At 39.4% G+C, this 14,524-nt stretch overlaps 1 protein-coding gene across 9 annotated transcripts in view; it reads left to right on the top strand.

The window, feature by feature from the left end:
• Positions 1-141: 141 nt before the first annotated feature.
• Positions 142-14,524, top strand: part of kcnc3a (potassium voltage-gated channel, Shaw-related subfamily, member 3a) — a 60,237-nt gene continuing 45,854 nt past the window's right edge. For 4 of the 9 annotated variants that reach the window (XR_008963851.1, XM_057346163.1, XM_057346162.1 and 1 more), the window contains exons 1-2: positions 143-997; positions 5,477-6,161. Coding sequence is in view for 6 of the 9 variants with exons in the window: in XM_057346163.1 (XP_057202146.1) it covers positions 5,538-6,161 (624 nt within the window). In the remaining 3 variants the exon portion in view is untranslated. Of the gene's footprint in view, positions 998-5,476; positions 6,162-14,524 lie in introns of all 9 variants that reach the window. The other 5 variants (XR_008963853.1, XM_057346165.1, XM_057346160.1 and 2 more) reach the window with 4 other exon arrangements.

Here is a 14,524-nt window from a genome sequence, read left to right on the forward strand (position 1 = left end):
GGTTTAGTAGTTAATGGGTGGCACGAACACGTAGGAATGCTGAAAACAGCGACAGGTTTCCTCCTGGCCTGTAGATGGTTAAATGACACAGGGTGGGGTTTGGGGAGGGGGCACCAGCAGCCACCTTTCCCTTTAAAGAGCTAAAGGGAGGGAAAACAGAGGGATCCTGTGTCACCATTAGATTAAGGACTAAGGATTAAGTTTGGAAATACTGGTTTACCTAAACAAAAACATCGACAGGGGAAAAAAAGGAAGGGAAAATCGAACGGATAAGTCTCAGGAACAACATTTCCAGTCGTGTTCGACATGGCGCTTATTCGGCATAAATAATTATCTGCAACTAAAGACCTGTTTACGTTAACTGTAACACTGGACAACGGGAGCAGGTGAAGATACGCAAGAAAGGATGCTAAAATTGAGAAGAAAGGGATAGAGTGAGTGCATGAGGATTTAAGAGAGAGGGAGAGGTTTCCCCGGCGCACGCTTTCTTCGGCTGGATAGACTGTTTCGTTTAGTGAATAAAAAGTAAACGATTAACACAAGCTTTATTAAAACAGATGCAAATAATATAACAGGAAAATAAATTTAGATGTTAGAACGATGAATGCGGTGTCACTCATGTATTTTACGCGAAAGGACCAGGGTGACACATAGGCGAGAAATTATATGAATATATATAGCCTTTATTTTTCTGTTTATATTAACGTTACCAAAGGAAGGGGCGTACGCACAATAGCACGGTGAAGTTGCGATGTTTTGAAATGCTATGAAATGCTAGGTGTTGTAGCAAGGGCATATTGCATTATTTAAAACCTCTAGCCATTTTCATAAAAATACATATTAGGGTCATTCGGACCGCACGCCGAGAGGATCATTTCTTTACATCTGAAAACATACTCAATTCCATCTAACATTTTCGTGCAATTTGTGTTTATGTGTGTGTGTTCAATAACACACACACACAGCCCGCACGCGAACAGAGCCAGACCCAGAACGAGTAAGTATTTAACATAGGTGTTTGTGGTGTGTGTCTGTGTCGTGGTCTTGTGGTACTTCTATTTTGTGTTTCGGTTGTGCTGATTCAGTCCTGTACGCTGTGTCGACGGACTCAACAAGTAGTCAGGTCTACTTTGTTTTGTTTTTACACTTTTGATTGTTTTTCAAAGTATTTCCTCGGTGCATAAAATTGTGGTCCGTTAGCTGTTGTCAGTAAATTTTCTGGTGTGTTGTATTTTCACATATCTACTCACCACCTAGAAATGTGAGGAAATAAGTATGTAGGTGTCTTTTTAACGGTGCATCTACACTATAGCACTACATCGTTACCTCTAAACCAGACTTATGTTTTTTTTAATGAGAGTAGCCAGACATAACCTTTCGCTATAAAATATAAACAATATTTTAAATACTGCATTTTAATAGATTTAACGGGCCACATCCCATTTCCAGCAATCTCTTGTGGATGAGTTGCAGTACTTTAGGTCTAATTGCATAAGCCTAAAAAACAAAAGTGTAACCGTTTCTTACTTTGTGTACTTTGTGCACTTTATCTGAGCATCACACACCAGTTGAACTGTTTTTACTTTGATTTCTCTCATGTTTTTCAGTTTCTGGTCCCTCCCTTTCTCCCTCCCTCTTCCACCTACCAACATCCTATGTGCACTGCTGTCCTCTTTTTACACCACTGACACTCCCTCCTCAAAGCTGATGCTTTCCCTGATCTTGCACAACGAGAAAACACAACCTTTATTCCTAAAGTGTCACCTTTACTAGTCACCTGAAGTGACCCCCTTTTCACCCTCTGTTTCTCTTCTCCCATTCTTTCCCACTGCTAAGAATAGTTTCCATCAAGTTCATGTGTGGTTTGGCTTAACACAATTATATCCCATCGCTCTCCGGCTTCATTCCCTGAGTACTTAATGGGGGACTATAAAGGGATGGTAATTAACCGGAGAGGGCACTTTTATTAATTAGGTTTTAACGAGAGCTGAGACGAGAGGGTTGGGTGGGTGAGGGTTATAACTATCTTATGAATACTGTTAAGTGCGAGATAGGAGAGTATAGTCGTGCACAGCTCAGTGCTGTAACTGTAAAATGAGTCTTGTAAGCCCCCTATCTCTCTTTCGAACTGTTCTCCGCAGTTAGAGCTGTGATTAGTTTCAAAGCAGAGGTTAAAGCCTACCTAGTGACCTTCTGAGTCTATGTGTAGTTTGTGAAACGGATAGTCTAACGCAGCACTTTCAACTAAATTGGTTACATTAAAATGTGATGTGACATGCCGTTTTGTTTGAACACGCCTATGTTTGCGTGCGCAAGCGTCCTTGTGCTGTTAATTTGTTCTGCTGTTGCTTTTCTCCCTCCTTAGTGCTATTCCACAAGAGACGCCAACATGAGCAACTCAGCTGAGAGTCGCCTGGTGCACACAAATAAGAGAGAGAGGAGAAAAGAGGGAGGGATTGAAAAAGCCAAAACCAATCACTGACTCAAGTGGTCTGGTTGAGACTGCGATAATAGCTTCTTAATTCATCAAAATCAGCGATTGAATTTAACTTCTAAAGTGATTTCAGTTAATTAAAATGGTGTACGACCTGAAAAGGACACATGCGCACACACTCACAATGCATCAGCTAAAGAACAGATGGTTTGCACAAGGCATCCATACCTCAACAGGAAAAAAGGCAAGAGAGGAGGGGGGACTGCAGTATTTTGTTGTATGCAGTTCTTTGATAAATCCTCTAGGTGGCCTTTGAGCACCACTAAGTCTCAACTGCAGTGGGATAGCCAGTAGAGAAATCTGAAAGAATCCACATTGCACCAGACAGAGAGAGAGAGAGAGAGAGAGAGAGAGAGAGAGAGAGAGAGAGAATGCAAACACACTACAGCATACTGTAAGATACCGGAAAGGTAGCTAAGATCATTTTAAAACAGGTTCTATAATGATAAATGCATGTGTATATCAAATTTCGTACATTTTTTCAATCAATTGAATATTTTATTAATGGAGGCAGTGCTTCTTATTACCTTTACTGCAGTCATTCCTGCATCCTCAGTCACAATCCCCTCAGTGGCCGTAAACGGTTCTCTCGTTTTTCCTCTCCGCCGGCTCATGGTCGGTCATCTACAGTACTGTAGACTTTTATAGGCGTATCTGTCCTCACGACCAACCCCCATCCCAACGGACATACACACTTAATGTACTTCCCCCCATCCACGAACACACTTAACAATGTTTTCCCTTTTCAGTGAGAGCCCTTTTTGCTTTGCCAGCACCTTGTGATTCATTTTTCGCAGTTCTTCCTATTTATCGTTTCATTTCTTTACCTCTTTGTGGTCGACGTGGTTATTATTATATGTCGTTTTAAAATGCAAACTCTTCATTTTTTGACCAGATGAGGCTATGCTGGGCTCATAGCAGTTAGGGCAATTTTGATCAATGTAGTTTTCTGGAAAATGAAAATACAAATAAAAAGTTTTAACTATATGAAATTAGTTTAAAAGGATTCTAAAGGAAATTAATTAACATAATTTAAACTGAATATATATTTTTTATAAATATAATTTTGAAGTTGAACATGTTGTCTTATGCATTTAATAAAATGCTTTCGTGTGAATGATATCACTGCTGATGGTGTGACATGTCAGTTCTTAGCTTGAAGTGAGGAGTTAAAACACCAGGCGCTGTCCATGGTGCTGAAAGGAGAAACCAGTTCAATGGGCTTTATTTAGAGAAGCTATGAATCCAACACCCTGTGTTATATGATTCAGCCTTCTGTTATATGACACACTCTTATGATCTTTGATATTTCAAGAGTTATTCACAAAAACAGGAGGACATGAATGAAATAATAAACTGTGAATAAAGGAGAAAGTAGGTGAAGTGAGGATTTAACTACATTTCCCCTATATAAGACCTCTATGGTTATGGTAGTTAAGACCATGAAGACAAAACTGTTACATGGGAATGTATACTACAAAAAGCCAAACATGGCTTGGACATTTTATTTTGGATTCTGACAGTGTTGTGATTTCTTTTTCTGTTTTTGTCTGAGCCAAACTCCTCTTTTACAGGCACAATTTTAGTCAGTTATGTACTTATACCTTTTTTATGGCAGTACATGCAGCTAAACAAGAGGAATAGATGAGCCTAAAGACTGTAGACTCACTTGCTTAAAGGGAAAGTTCACCCAAAAATGAAAATTCTGTCATGAATCACTCTCTAGTTGTTCCAAATCTGTATACATTTTTTTGTTTGGTTGAACACAGAGAAAGATATTTGGAAGAATGGTTGTAATCAAGCAGCTCTTAGACCCCATTGACTACCATAGTAGGAAAAATTACAACGGTAGTCAAAAGTGCCCCAGAAATGTTTGCTTTCCTACATCTTCTTTTGTGTTCAACAGAACAAAAAAAGTTATTAAGAAATTTTTCCTACTATGGTAGTCAATGGGGTCAAAGAACTGTTTGGTTACAAGCAAATATCTTTCTATTTGTTCATCAGAACAAAGAAATGTATTCAGACTTGGAACAACTTGAAAGTGAGTAAATGATGACAGAATGTTTTTTTGGGGGGGGTGAACTATCCTTTTAGCAAGAGCTAAATAGTAAAAGATTCAGGTTTCCAGCACTGCTCTTTAATGCAGTGATAATGCAGCTATGTATGCATGTAGACTCATTTTAAAGATTGCACGCTTAAACATACCGATTTATTGACTTTGTCACACCATAATACTGTACGTACACTATGCTGACTGTTCTGCATAACATTCACTGCACACAGAGAGCAAGAGACTGAACGTGTAAGAGTTAATGCTCTGCAGTCTTTTCTCCCTATTTTGTGTAGCTCAGCAAATAATGGTTCTGCCTTTAGCTTTTCTCGCTCTTCCTCCCACCCTTCCTGTCTCTCGTTTTCATCCTTTCCCTCTTTCTATTGGACACACTAAGAGAATGATGCGGGGGGGGGGGTTGGGGTCGGGGGGTACTGAAACGTTCAGTCATTTTCATTTCCCATTGCTGTAATTGAGGAGAGTGTTTTAGTGAATTGAAGGGACATGGCAGCAGAGTGATGTTGTGAGATGGGAAAAGAGAGACGGGTGGGCGTTGCAGAGAAGGAGGGGTCCCCTTATTATAAGGGAAGCCTGTTTATTATGTAACACTGAATGTACAGTACATTGAAATTCTTTATGAGAGATGAACACACTCGACATTTATGTGTTTGTGGGTGAACGCTTGCACCATATTCCTGCATCAACAACATGATTTTGTAGATTTTTACATATTCTTAGATTTTATGAGCGTAGCTGTGTTTGAGTTCAACTTGTTTTGACATTGGCCAACTTTTACAAAACCCTCCACAGAATCATGACTATTACAAATTGCTGTATAAACCTATAAGTGACAGGTTACTTTAACCTGATGGTGTTTAAGGATATGAACATCACTAAATGTCTTTTATCTCTTCTTTTTGTCTTCTCTGCAGGCTCCTCCCACCCTCCTCCCCTCTCGGTTCTCTCTCCTCCTCTCTCTCCCCCTGCTCCTCTATGCTCAGTTCGGTGTGTGTTTCCTCTTTCAAAGGGCGCAAGGGTGGGAACAAGTCGTCCAACAAAGCATGTTACAGCGCAGACATGACTTGTCCGTCAGAGAGCGAGAAAATAGTGATAAACTGCGGCGGGATTCGGCACGAGACGTACCGCAGCACGTTGAAGACGCTGCCCGGGACCCGCTTGTCCTGGCTCACCGAGCCAGATGCGTTCAGTAACTTTGACTATGACCCCAAATCCGATGAGTTTTTCTTTGATCGTCACCCCAACACGTTTGCTTTCATCCTCAATTATTACCGCACGGGAAAGTTGCATTGTCCCAACGATGTCTGCGGTCCTCTGTTCGAGGAGGAGCTCGCTTTCTGGGGTATCGACGAGACGGACGTGGAGGCTTGCTGCTGGATGAACTACCGACAGCACAGGGATGCCGAGGAAGCGCTGGACAGCTTCGAGACGCCAGAGCCCGACCCGCCAGAGGATGACCCGGCGCTCACGGGTGGCGCGGACGGGGACTTGAAGAGGTTGTGTCTACAGGAGGATGGTCGGAACCCCAGCTGGTGGAGTATATGGCAGCCCCGAATCTGGAATCTGTTTGAGGATCCCTATTCCTCGAAATACGCCAGGGTGAGTGTCGGCATCTTTTTACATATTATGCTTTATTAAATGTCCGCGTTCCCGTATCAATACAGTTAAAGCGAACTCTTCCCTGTGATTCCATCTGCTACCCAATAATGTTTCAAAGGATGCATATTGTTTCCTTTACGAAAGTTAACCATGGTTTAACTATAGGAACTAAATTTTATTTGCAGTAAAACCATGAAGGTGTCCACAATATTTACCACAATCTCATCGCAATAACCATAAGTTAACCATGGTATTTATTAATAGTGAAATTATGGAAAATAAATGGTTACTTTTCTAAAACCATGTTTTATTTTCCTAAGGGCCATTTCAGGTGATGTCAAAGACAAATGTACATGGGGTTTCTTGGCAGTTTAATAAAAAACTTGTAGCCTATAATAATAATAGTGATTTAATGAAAGTGTCCTTCATTGGCACATATGATCATCATTTTTTGAGTTCTTCCAAATAAACGTCGTAAGTTTAGTGTGACCATACATCTGGAAAGAAAACAGCTTTCCTCTTTCTTTTCCATCGCTTCCTCTTATAAATTGCAGTATTTTGTCGCATTGTCTTTTCTCTAAATCTTTGCCTCACACATTATTTGCTGATTAACAGTATTCTCGAGCTCACAGCAAGCACAGCGTCTAATTTCTTGGTCATTTTGATTCTGTACAATTTTGTCGTTTTCAGCACTGACACCCATTCACCTTCGATTGATGAACCCTTGCACTCTCATTTGTGTCCGTTGTCCTTCTCCTTGTATTCTTGTCTTTCTCCCTCTTCACGCTTCCACTGGTGCACACACACAAATGTATACACGCATACAGTACACACACAATGCTGTTTTACTGCTATAAGTGTTGCTTTATTAAAGAAAACCGTCTGGCTATTTTACATTATGACCATAAAGAGAATACAATGGATGCAAGTTCTGTACTGTTGATACATTCATTCTGTTTAGCACAAAAAAGTTGCTGTCATGTTTAGATATCTACTTTTATTATAAATCCGGAATTCTTATAGTCATAGGTGCATAGTGTGTATGTTCATACTGCAGAACGATTCCTGGCAGACCCTTACAAACGTCATCAGGACATTTACCCAGAGGTGTACACAAGTTTCAACTATGAATTAAGGACAGTGATTGTCATGTACTGTATGTTGTTTTTTCCTCTAAAATATTATAGACATGGAATTGGTGCAGTATTTTGTAAATCTGTCGGTTTGGTAGATTTTCTAAGGTGAATTATGTGTTCATAGTGTTATTGCCCTTGCAGTGGTAAGACATACATTGAACCAGGCACGTTATTCCAAAATTGACTGTTGAAAAGCAAACCATCAGGTATCAATTTTTGTTTGGGTATGTGTTCCGTTAGGAAGTGCAAGAACTTAGCGGTATCCCAGGAACTTCAGAGTTTCCCATGGGTCTTGTTTTAACCGAATCAGATTCCTGCTTACTCAGCACAAACTCCGTATGTCACTACCACCAAAATCACCTGATAATCAGTACACCCTCTCCCACGTCCGGACATGATGATCAAACATGGTGGTCATGTTTGAGATTAAAAATCAGATCTTTTATTTTATGATAATCAACGGGCCTATGCTAATACTTTTTGCATGAATCCATAAACTGCAGCCTAGTCAGTCTGCAAATTTAGCAATGCACCAAACATTTTTTTGTCTTTTCTTTATAAAGCTTATAGACTTGTAAATCAAGTAATCATATCTTTTTTTGTCAGAAATCATCTTTGTCATTATGTATACTCGTCTTAGAAAAACGCTAAGTCGTTCTCTGACCCTTGTCAGAGTGTAGTGATGTTAGCACATAAAAGTTAATACACCTTTTGCCTCTGGGAACAGTCCTAGTGAACAGTGGTCATTTATTTTCTTTATCAGTGTTTGCTAGTTATTTAGGATATTTATTTCCCATTGCACATCTGGGTTAATAGATCATAGATAGATTAGTTGATACACACTTGCTTTCTTTAAAAAAATTAGGCTAGCATTCTTGACAGATCAGTTTACATTCGCAGTCTGAATTTTAATGCAGAATTGCTCAGGATGCGTTTGAAATCTGTGAGTATAAGTTACAAAGCTATTCTCACAGCTCTCAAGGGGAGGAAGAGATGCCGTCATGGTTTTGATGCGTCGTCATTGAACGGAGGTCTTTTATCAACCGTGACAAGCATAGCGTTTTATTAGTGGGTGCGGGGCACCGGATTGCTAATCATCGCTTACAACCTCCCTGTCCCTTTCTCTTGTTGTGCTATAGCGTAACACTGCGGCGTCTCATACTAGCTGACTGCGCGCTGATTCTGCTGCAGAGCAACCGAATAACAGAGCAACAGAGGCACAGCCACTAAGAAGTGTGCATGTGGTCACCTTTTTGACTGGAGGAATGCAGATGCGTAGCTGTTTATCTTAAACTGATTTTTTGTAAAACCTGGCTTGGCATTTGTCAGAATTAAGCATTAAAACATACAAAGTACAATGACTACATTTAACAACAACCTGCAGTGTCCATCTGTGATTTATTAAAGCAGTTCATTCGTCCTGATGAGAAACAGATACAACAGACTTATAGGCCAGTGAAATAAAACCTCAAGGACGAGGAAGAGGAAGTGCATGATACGCAGACTGAGCAGAATTGCTTTACTTCTGGTTGACGCTTCGGACTTGTAGTTGAGCACATGTTGTATGAGCGAACGGATAACAACCTGCGGGTGCATATAGCCATTCACGTGCAAAATCCCATTCGATAAGGATGAAGAAATATTAAATGAACTAGAGCTCTGGCAGCGTATCTTAGCAACAGCCTGTAGTCAAATTAATCTCGCTCTCTGTATTTTGTTCCCACGCTTAAATATATGCGCAGAAAACCTCTTATTAATCTCACGATTCATATCATTTCAGAAATATATTTAAAAGTTCATGTTCGTTATGTTGCTTCACATTCTATGAAATACTAGTGTATTAAAATAATGTACTTGCTGTATATTTTAGTGAATAACTTTTGGGTTATTGGTTGTGTGTCAAAGCTCCATACAGGCTGCATTTTTGGGCATCATATTAGCATGCACAACTTTAATATCCAATCCTAAATCAAGACCAAGCAAGCATGACATCAAAGTTGTGGCTGTTGTGGTTTCTCTAAAGTGAATATTGTTTTTGCAATACCGAAAAGAAAGGCACATTGACAGTCTGCATTGACCGTATTTCGAGTCTAATTTAAGTAAGTAGCCTAACAAAAAACTGCCCTTGTGACATGCTACGTTTATCTTTACAATACTTTCAATTACTTTTAAATTCCCCCCACAAAAGCTATGTCTATTCTTAGGCAACATAGAAAAATAAAAATATGAATCGTTTTATGAATGCAGACTTATTTGAATTTTGTAAAAGAATAAAAGACCTCCATTATTTGTATACAGTATACTGTAGCTGTCTTCCCTTCAATTGTTTGGAAGCGGTAAGCTAAACTGATTTCGATGGTCATGCCAAAAACAAAGCCAGGACTTTAGTGACTCTTTGAAAAAATGTTTCACCTGCATTGGCAACCAAAAGCATGTCTAGCAGGGTCCGTAGACTATGACAGCCACTCGTCTCGTCTTTTCTGGATACTGTCCTTTTAACCACACGCATTTTCTTCTAAAATGAGGCTGTGTTTATCAGTTCCCCAAAAGTGTCAATTACCTTTGTGTTCCCTCTAATGATAATGTTCATGTGTAACCAGAGTTTGTCTGGCTGTCTGTGCTAAGAGACCTCTTTTGGCACCCGTGCGCACACCTCCAATCTGCCTCCTTTGTTTCCCTTCTGCTTACTACATCTCTAAATATAGTACGAAAATGAGGAGATATGTGGGACGAGATCTCTCAGTAACAAGCAGGCCTCCGCTTCTCCTCCTTCCCACTGGTAACACAGCTGGTTACCCGGCCTCTATACGACTGATCCAGTGCATCACGCACCCGTTTGGTTAAATTTACGCAGTACTGGTAGCAAAACCTTAGCAGAGCCTCCAGGGCAACTCAGTGTTGTGCGGTATTTCAACAGCACGAATCTTCTGATCACACGTTGCCGCAGCATCAGAGGATGATAATAAAGGTTATTGAACCAGTCACGCTGAGACCAATGAATCGGTCAATGAGAGGTACGCCGCTGGATACGCTTGAATCTACAGTCGCAGTGTGCTTTATCCTCGCTGGCCTCTGTCCAGCTCGCCGGTGAATGAGTCTGGGAGAGTTGCAGTGTATTTGCTTTTACAAGCCAATTTTTCTGGCTCAGGATATTTTGTGTGCTTCAGTTTTTCTGAACCCACCCCCCGAGAAGTCTACATGGAGATCCCAGTAGGCATCTATCCTGAACTGCAGTCAGCTAGTTGCTCGCATGTACGGCTCCACATGCAGTCTAGCTCTCCTGCTTTGAAATTTAAATAGGCGTTGATCCTAATAGGACGGAGAAGATCAGCCAATAACACAGCCAACAAGTTATGTGTGCGAGTCGCCGGGTTATATTGTTTAAATCACACTGTAATCCTGTAAAGCTACACATCCGCTGCACCTTCAATCCACATTCCCTCAAATACTGATAGGTCACAAGGGAATAGCTGGCTTTCTCACCCCCACCCTCCCATTACATACCTCCCAGCGCTCCACGCGTGGCCAATGGGACATTTACTTTTCATGACCACACAGACATATTTTTTTGTCAAGCCGCTTCAGCATAAAGGTTAAATGTATGTGTGTAGTTTCTGCACTACTAGCATCACCAAATGGACTTGCCAACAAAAATGTTTCCAACCAGGTTTCCTGAACACTCCCCCAGGCTATCTTTCTCACACCATTTGTTGACTCAAAGGCTCATCTGCATATTAAGCTGAAATAGGACCAAGGATAATATTGATATAATTACAGACATCACCTTTAACAGTGTAGCTTTCCTTGAATCGATCTTTCCTTTCATTGTGTGTCTTCAGGTCACATAAGGGGAAAGTATTTTTATTCAATGGCTCTTTAAAACAAGCAGTGTGAATGAGCATCCGACTTTTTTGTGAAACTACACAAAACAGTAACTAATACTGATATGTTTTGTGCTCACAGTGCTTAAAGATGCAGTGGCCCAAAGGAATATGGATGCATATAGTTGACAAATAAACCGTAAATGTGTCCTATGGTGAAACAGCAAAACTTTTGAAAAAAAAAACTAACAATGAAGAGAAATCTCTCTTATGCTATTTTATAATATAAATATAAAATAATATGTTATAAATATAATATATTCAAGATGCAGAGTGTTTATTGTCATATGTACAGTGAGGAAAACAAGTTTCCCTCTACAATGAAATTCTTACTTTGCTGTCCACAGTGAATGCCAGAACAAGTGCAACACACAACAAACATAATAAATAAATTAAATAAAACTAGATAAACTAAATAAAACTGAGATTATGCTGCAGGAGTGAATAAAACTATGTTGCCGGGGTTGGAACATAAACTGTGAAATATACACTATGGAATATAAAATATACACTATGTACATCTATAGTGCAAATGTAGTGAACTGATTATGTGCAAAATATACAATGGTAATAACAGCAGCAGTATCACTGACAGATAATGCAGTGATAATAAAAAGTTTAAACATTAAAAAGTATGCAATGATAGTGATATTAGTGCAGTATAGCAGTAGCAGCAGTTACATTAACAAATGTACAAATTAAGATTAAGTAATTCAGTCTGCTTATCCTGTGAGATAGATGAGACTAGTCTGGTCCACTGGTTACCCATTTAAGAGTCTAATGGCAGAGGGAAAGAAGGAGTTGCTTAGTCGGGAGGTCCTGCATTTCACACTAATATACTGTATGTAAGGAATAATGTACAGGCAGACGGTTGTTATCGCAGAAATAAGCCCCGACAGTGTGATCAGGACCCGAAGCGGAGGGTGTTGTATCACACTGAATTGTCTTATTTCGTGATAACAGCCAGCTGCTTGTACATTATCCCGCTTATTACACGGCTACTTGCCACATGAGAAAAATCTGGACATGAAATGTGAATTTTAAATATTTTATTAGTTCATTTTTACCGAATGCTGACCTTCCGCGAGGAAAAGCTGTTTAGTTTCGGTTTTAAGGTAAGAAACGACGTTCAAATGTCCCGAACAGGCAATTTGGTTTAATTATTTGTAAATATAATGTCATATATGTTATTAAAAGACATATTTATATTTAATTTGTCAAAAAAACCTGTCAAAATCATTTGCTGCATCGGGGTTACCGTGTGTTATTAGTTTTGATAGGTTATTATCTGGGAATAATGAACCTGCAAATGTTGCGACTGGCCAATCAGAATCAAGCATTCCAACAAACCGTGTAATAATATATTATAATTAGGGCTGTCAAACGATTATTCGCGATTAATCGCATTCAGAATAAAGGTTTGTGTTTACATAATATATATCTGTGTACCGTGCATATTTATTTTGTATTTATAAAGACAACACATACACATACTTGTCTATAAATTTTAAATGTATTAATTTATATTTACCAATAATTGAAATTGTAAATAAAAGTTTATTAATAGTTATATTTTATATTTTTCTTAAATATATTCATTTATGTGTATGTGTTTATAAATACAAAATTAATATGCACAGAACACCGGCATATATTATGTAAACACAAACTTTTATTCTGGATGCGATTAATCACGATTAATCGTTTGACAGCCCTAATTATAATATTTATAAAATATAACATAATATATTATATATTAATATAATATATTGCTGTCACACCATAGGACACATGTACGGTATACCCCAAGTTTTCAAACATTATTTTAAATAAATAATTTCCATTTATTTTAAAGAACAAAGCCACTGGCACACATTTTAAGCCAAACATGTAAAAAATTAGGTTAAAACATGTAGAATGTATAATGTTTAAAATACAGATAAGAAGTATTTTACACCTGTGTGAACTTGAGTTGATTTGTCATTCACTTAAATGGCTGACATGTTGAAAAATAACTCTAAAAAGTGAAATTCTGAGAAAAACGCATTAGTAAATGCCACTTGCATTGATATTTTGTTATCTAACGTAATATTATTCATAAATGTATACTTGTGAGATTCTGTTTATTCATAACAGTCACAAGGGGGACTGGGTGGTCTCTGATGGAAACATTGCACTGCATACTTTTATTCTCTCTTTTTACCCCCACCCCTCTGTTTTACACCAGATCCCTTTCTTTTTCTCAAGCACACTCCCACAGGACTTCATTTCTGCACAGAACAGGGGAAACTGATCTGTGACAGGAAGTGAGAACAAGAGAGAAAAAGGGGAAGGGAACAACCGTGGTGCTGTAATGTATCATGTCACCTATACTTTATATAGCATATCCTCGTTCTATCATGTTAATTCAGATCGGACTACTCCATTCCGTTACACACACACATACCAGACTATTGCTATGAAACACGACTGTTTAGATAAGATTTTCCCCATGGATGTGACTGGATTGTATGTTGGTGTGTCTGTTTTGCGCGTACTGTAGGAGAGGCGAGAAAAAACAGCGCTCATAAGATGCTGATGGAGGTAATACTGCAGCAGGCTGGATGGAGAGGGAGAGGGGAATTGCAAATGAGAAAAGAGGGAGGAAGACTGCAAAGACACGAGCCAACGGGGGACTGAATGAGAGCACAGATACAGGGAGGAAGAAACGGTGATGGGGAAAAGACCAAAAACGGGGAAAGGTGTCAGTTCGCGGGGCAAAGAAGGAGTAAAAATGGCCGACATCTGGAATGAAAGTGCTCATGTCTTGCCCATGCTGAAGTGAATTCTAGAGCCACACAATAGGTTTGAATGAGAAACATGCCAGTTTCATAATAGAGCTTTTTTGTGAAGCTAACTTAGAATATAGTGTACAAGTCATATGGACCTGTCATGGTTCTGCCTCTTCTTGTCATGTCTTTCTTGGTCTTGTGGCAGAACCTTGGCAAAGCCTCGTGTTTTGTGTGGAGAGAAACATATTATTGTCGGTCACGACATAATATGCATTCTCGTCTTTGGCCCCGCCCCTCTCGGGTCCTCGTTTAGCTTTCCATCAGTGTTTCATCCCCGACACCTGTCCCTTGTTAATTATCCTTTGTTAGTTCCCCTATATTATGCCCTTGTGTCTCTTGTCCTGTGCTTGTTCTTACTGTTTGTACCATTGCTTGTTTCGGTCATTGCTGATTGCTGCATATGATTCATGTCTTTGAAGATGTTGCGTCTTGTTCCTGTCTGTAAGTTATCCCAGTCTAGTCTAGTCTAGTCTAGTCTAGTCTAGTCTAGTCTAGTGTAGTTTTGTCAAGTGTAG

This window comes from Triplophysa rosa, linkage group LG11 (genome assembly GCF_024868665.1).
Source record: "Triplophysa rosa linkage group LG11, Trosa_1v2, whole genome shotgun sequence".
Classification (NCBI taxonomy): Eukaryota; Metazoa; Chordata; class Actinopteri; order Cypriniformes; family Nemacheilidae; genus Triplophysa; species Triplophysa rosa.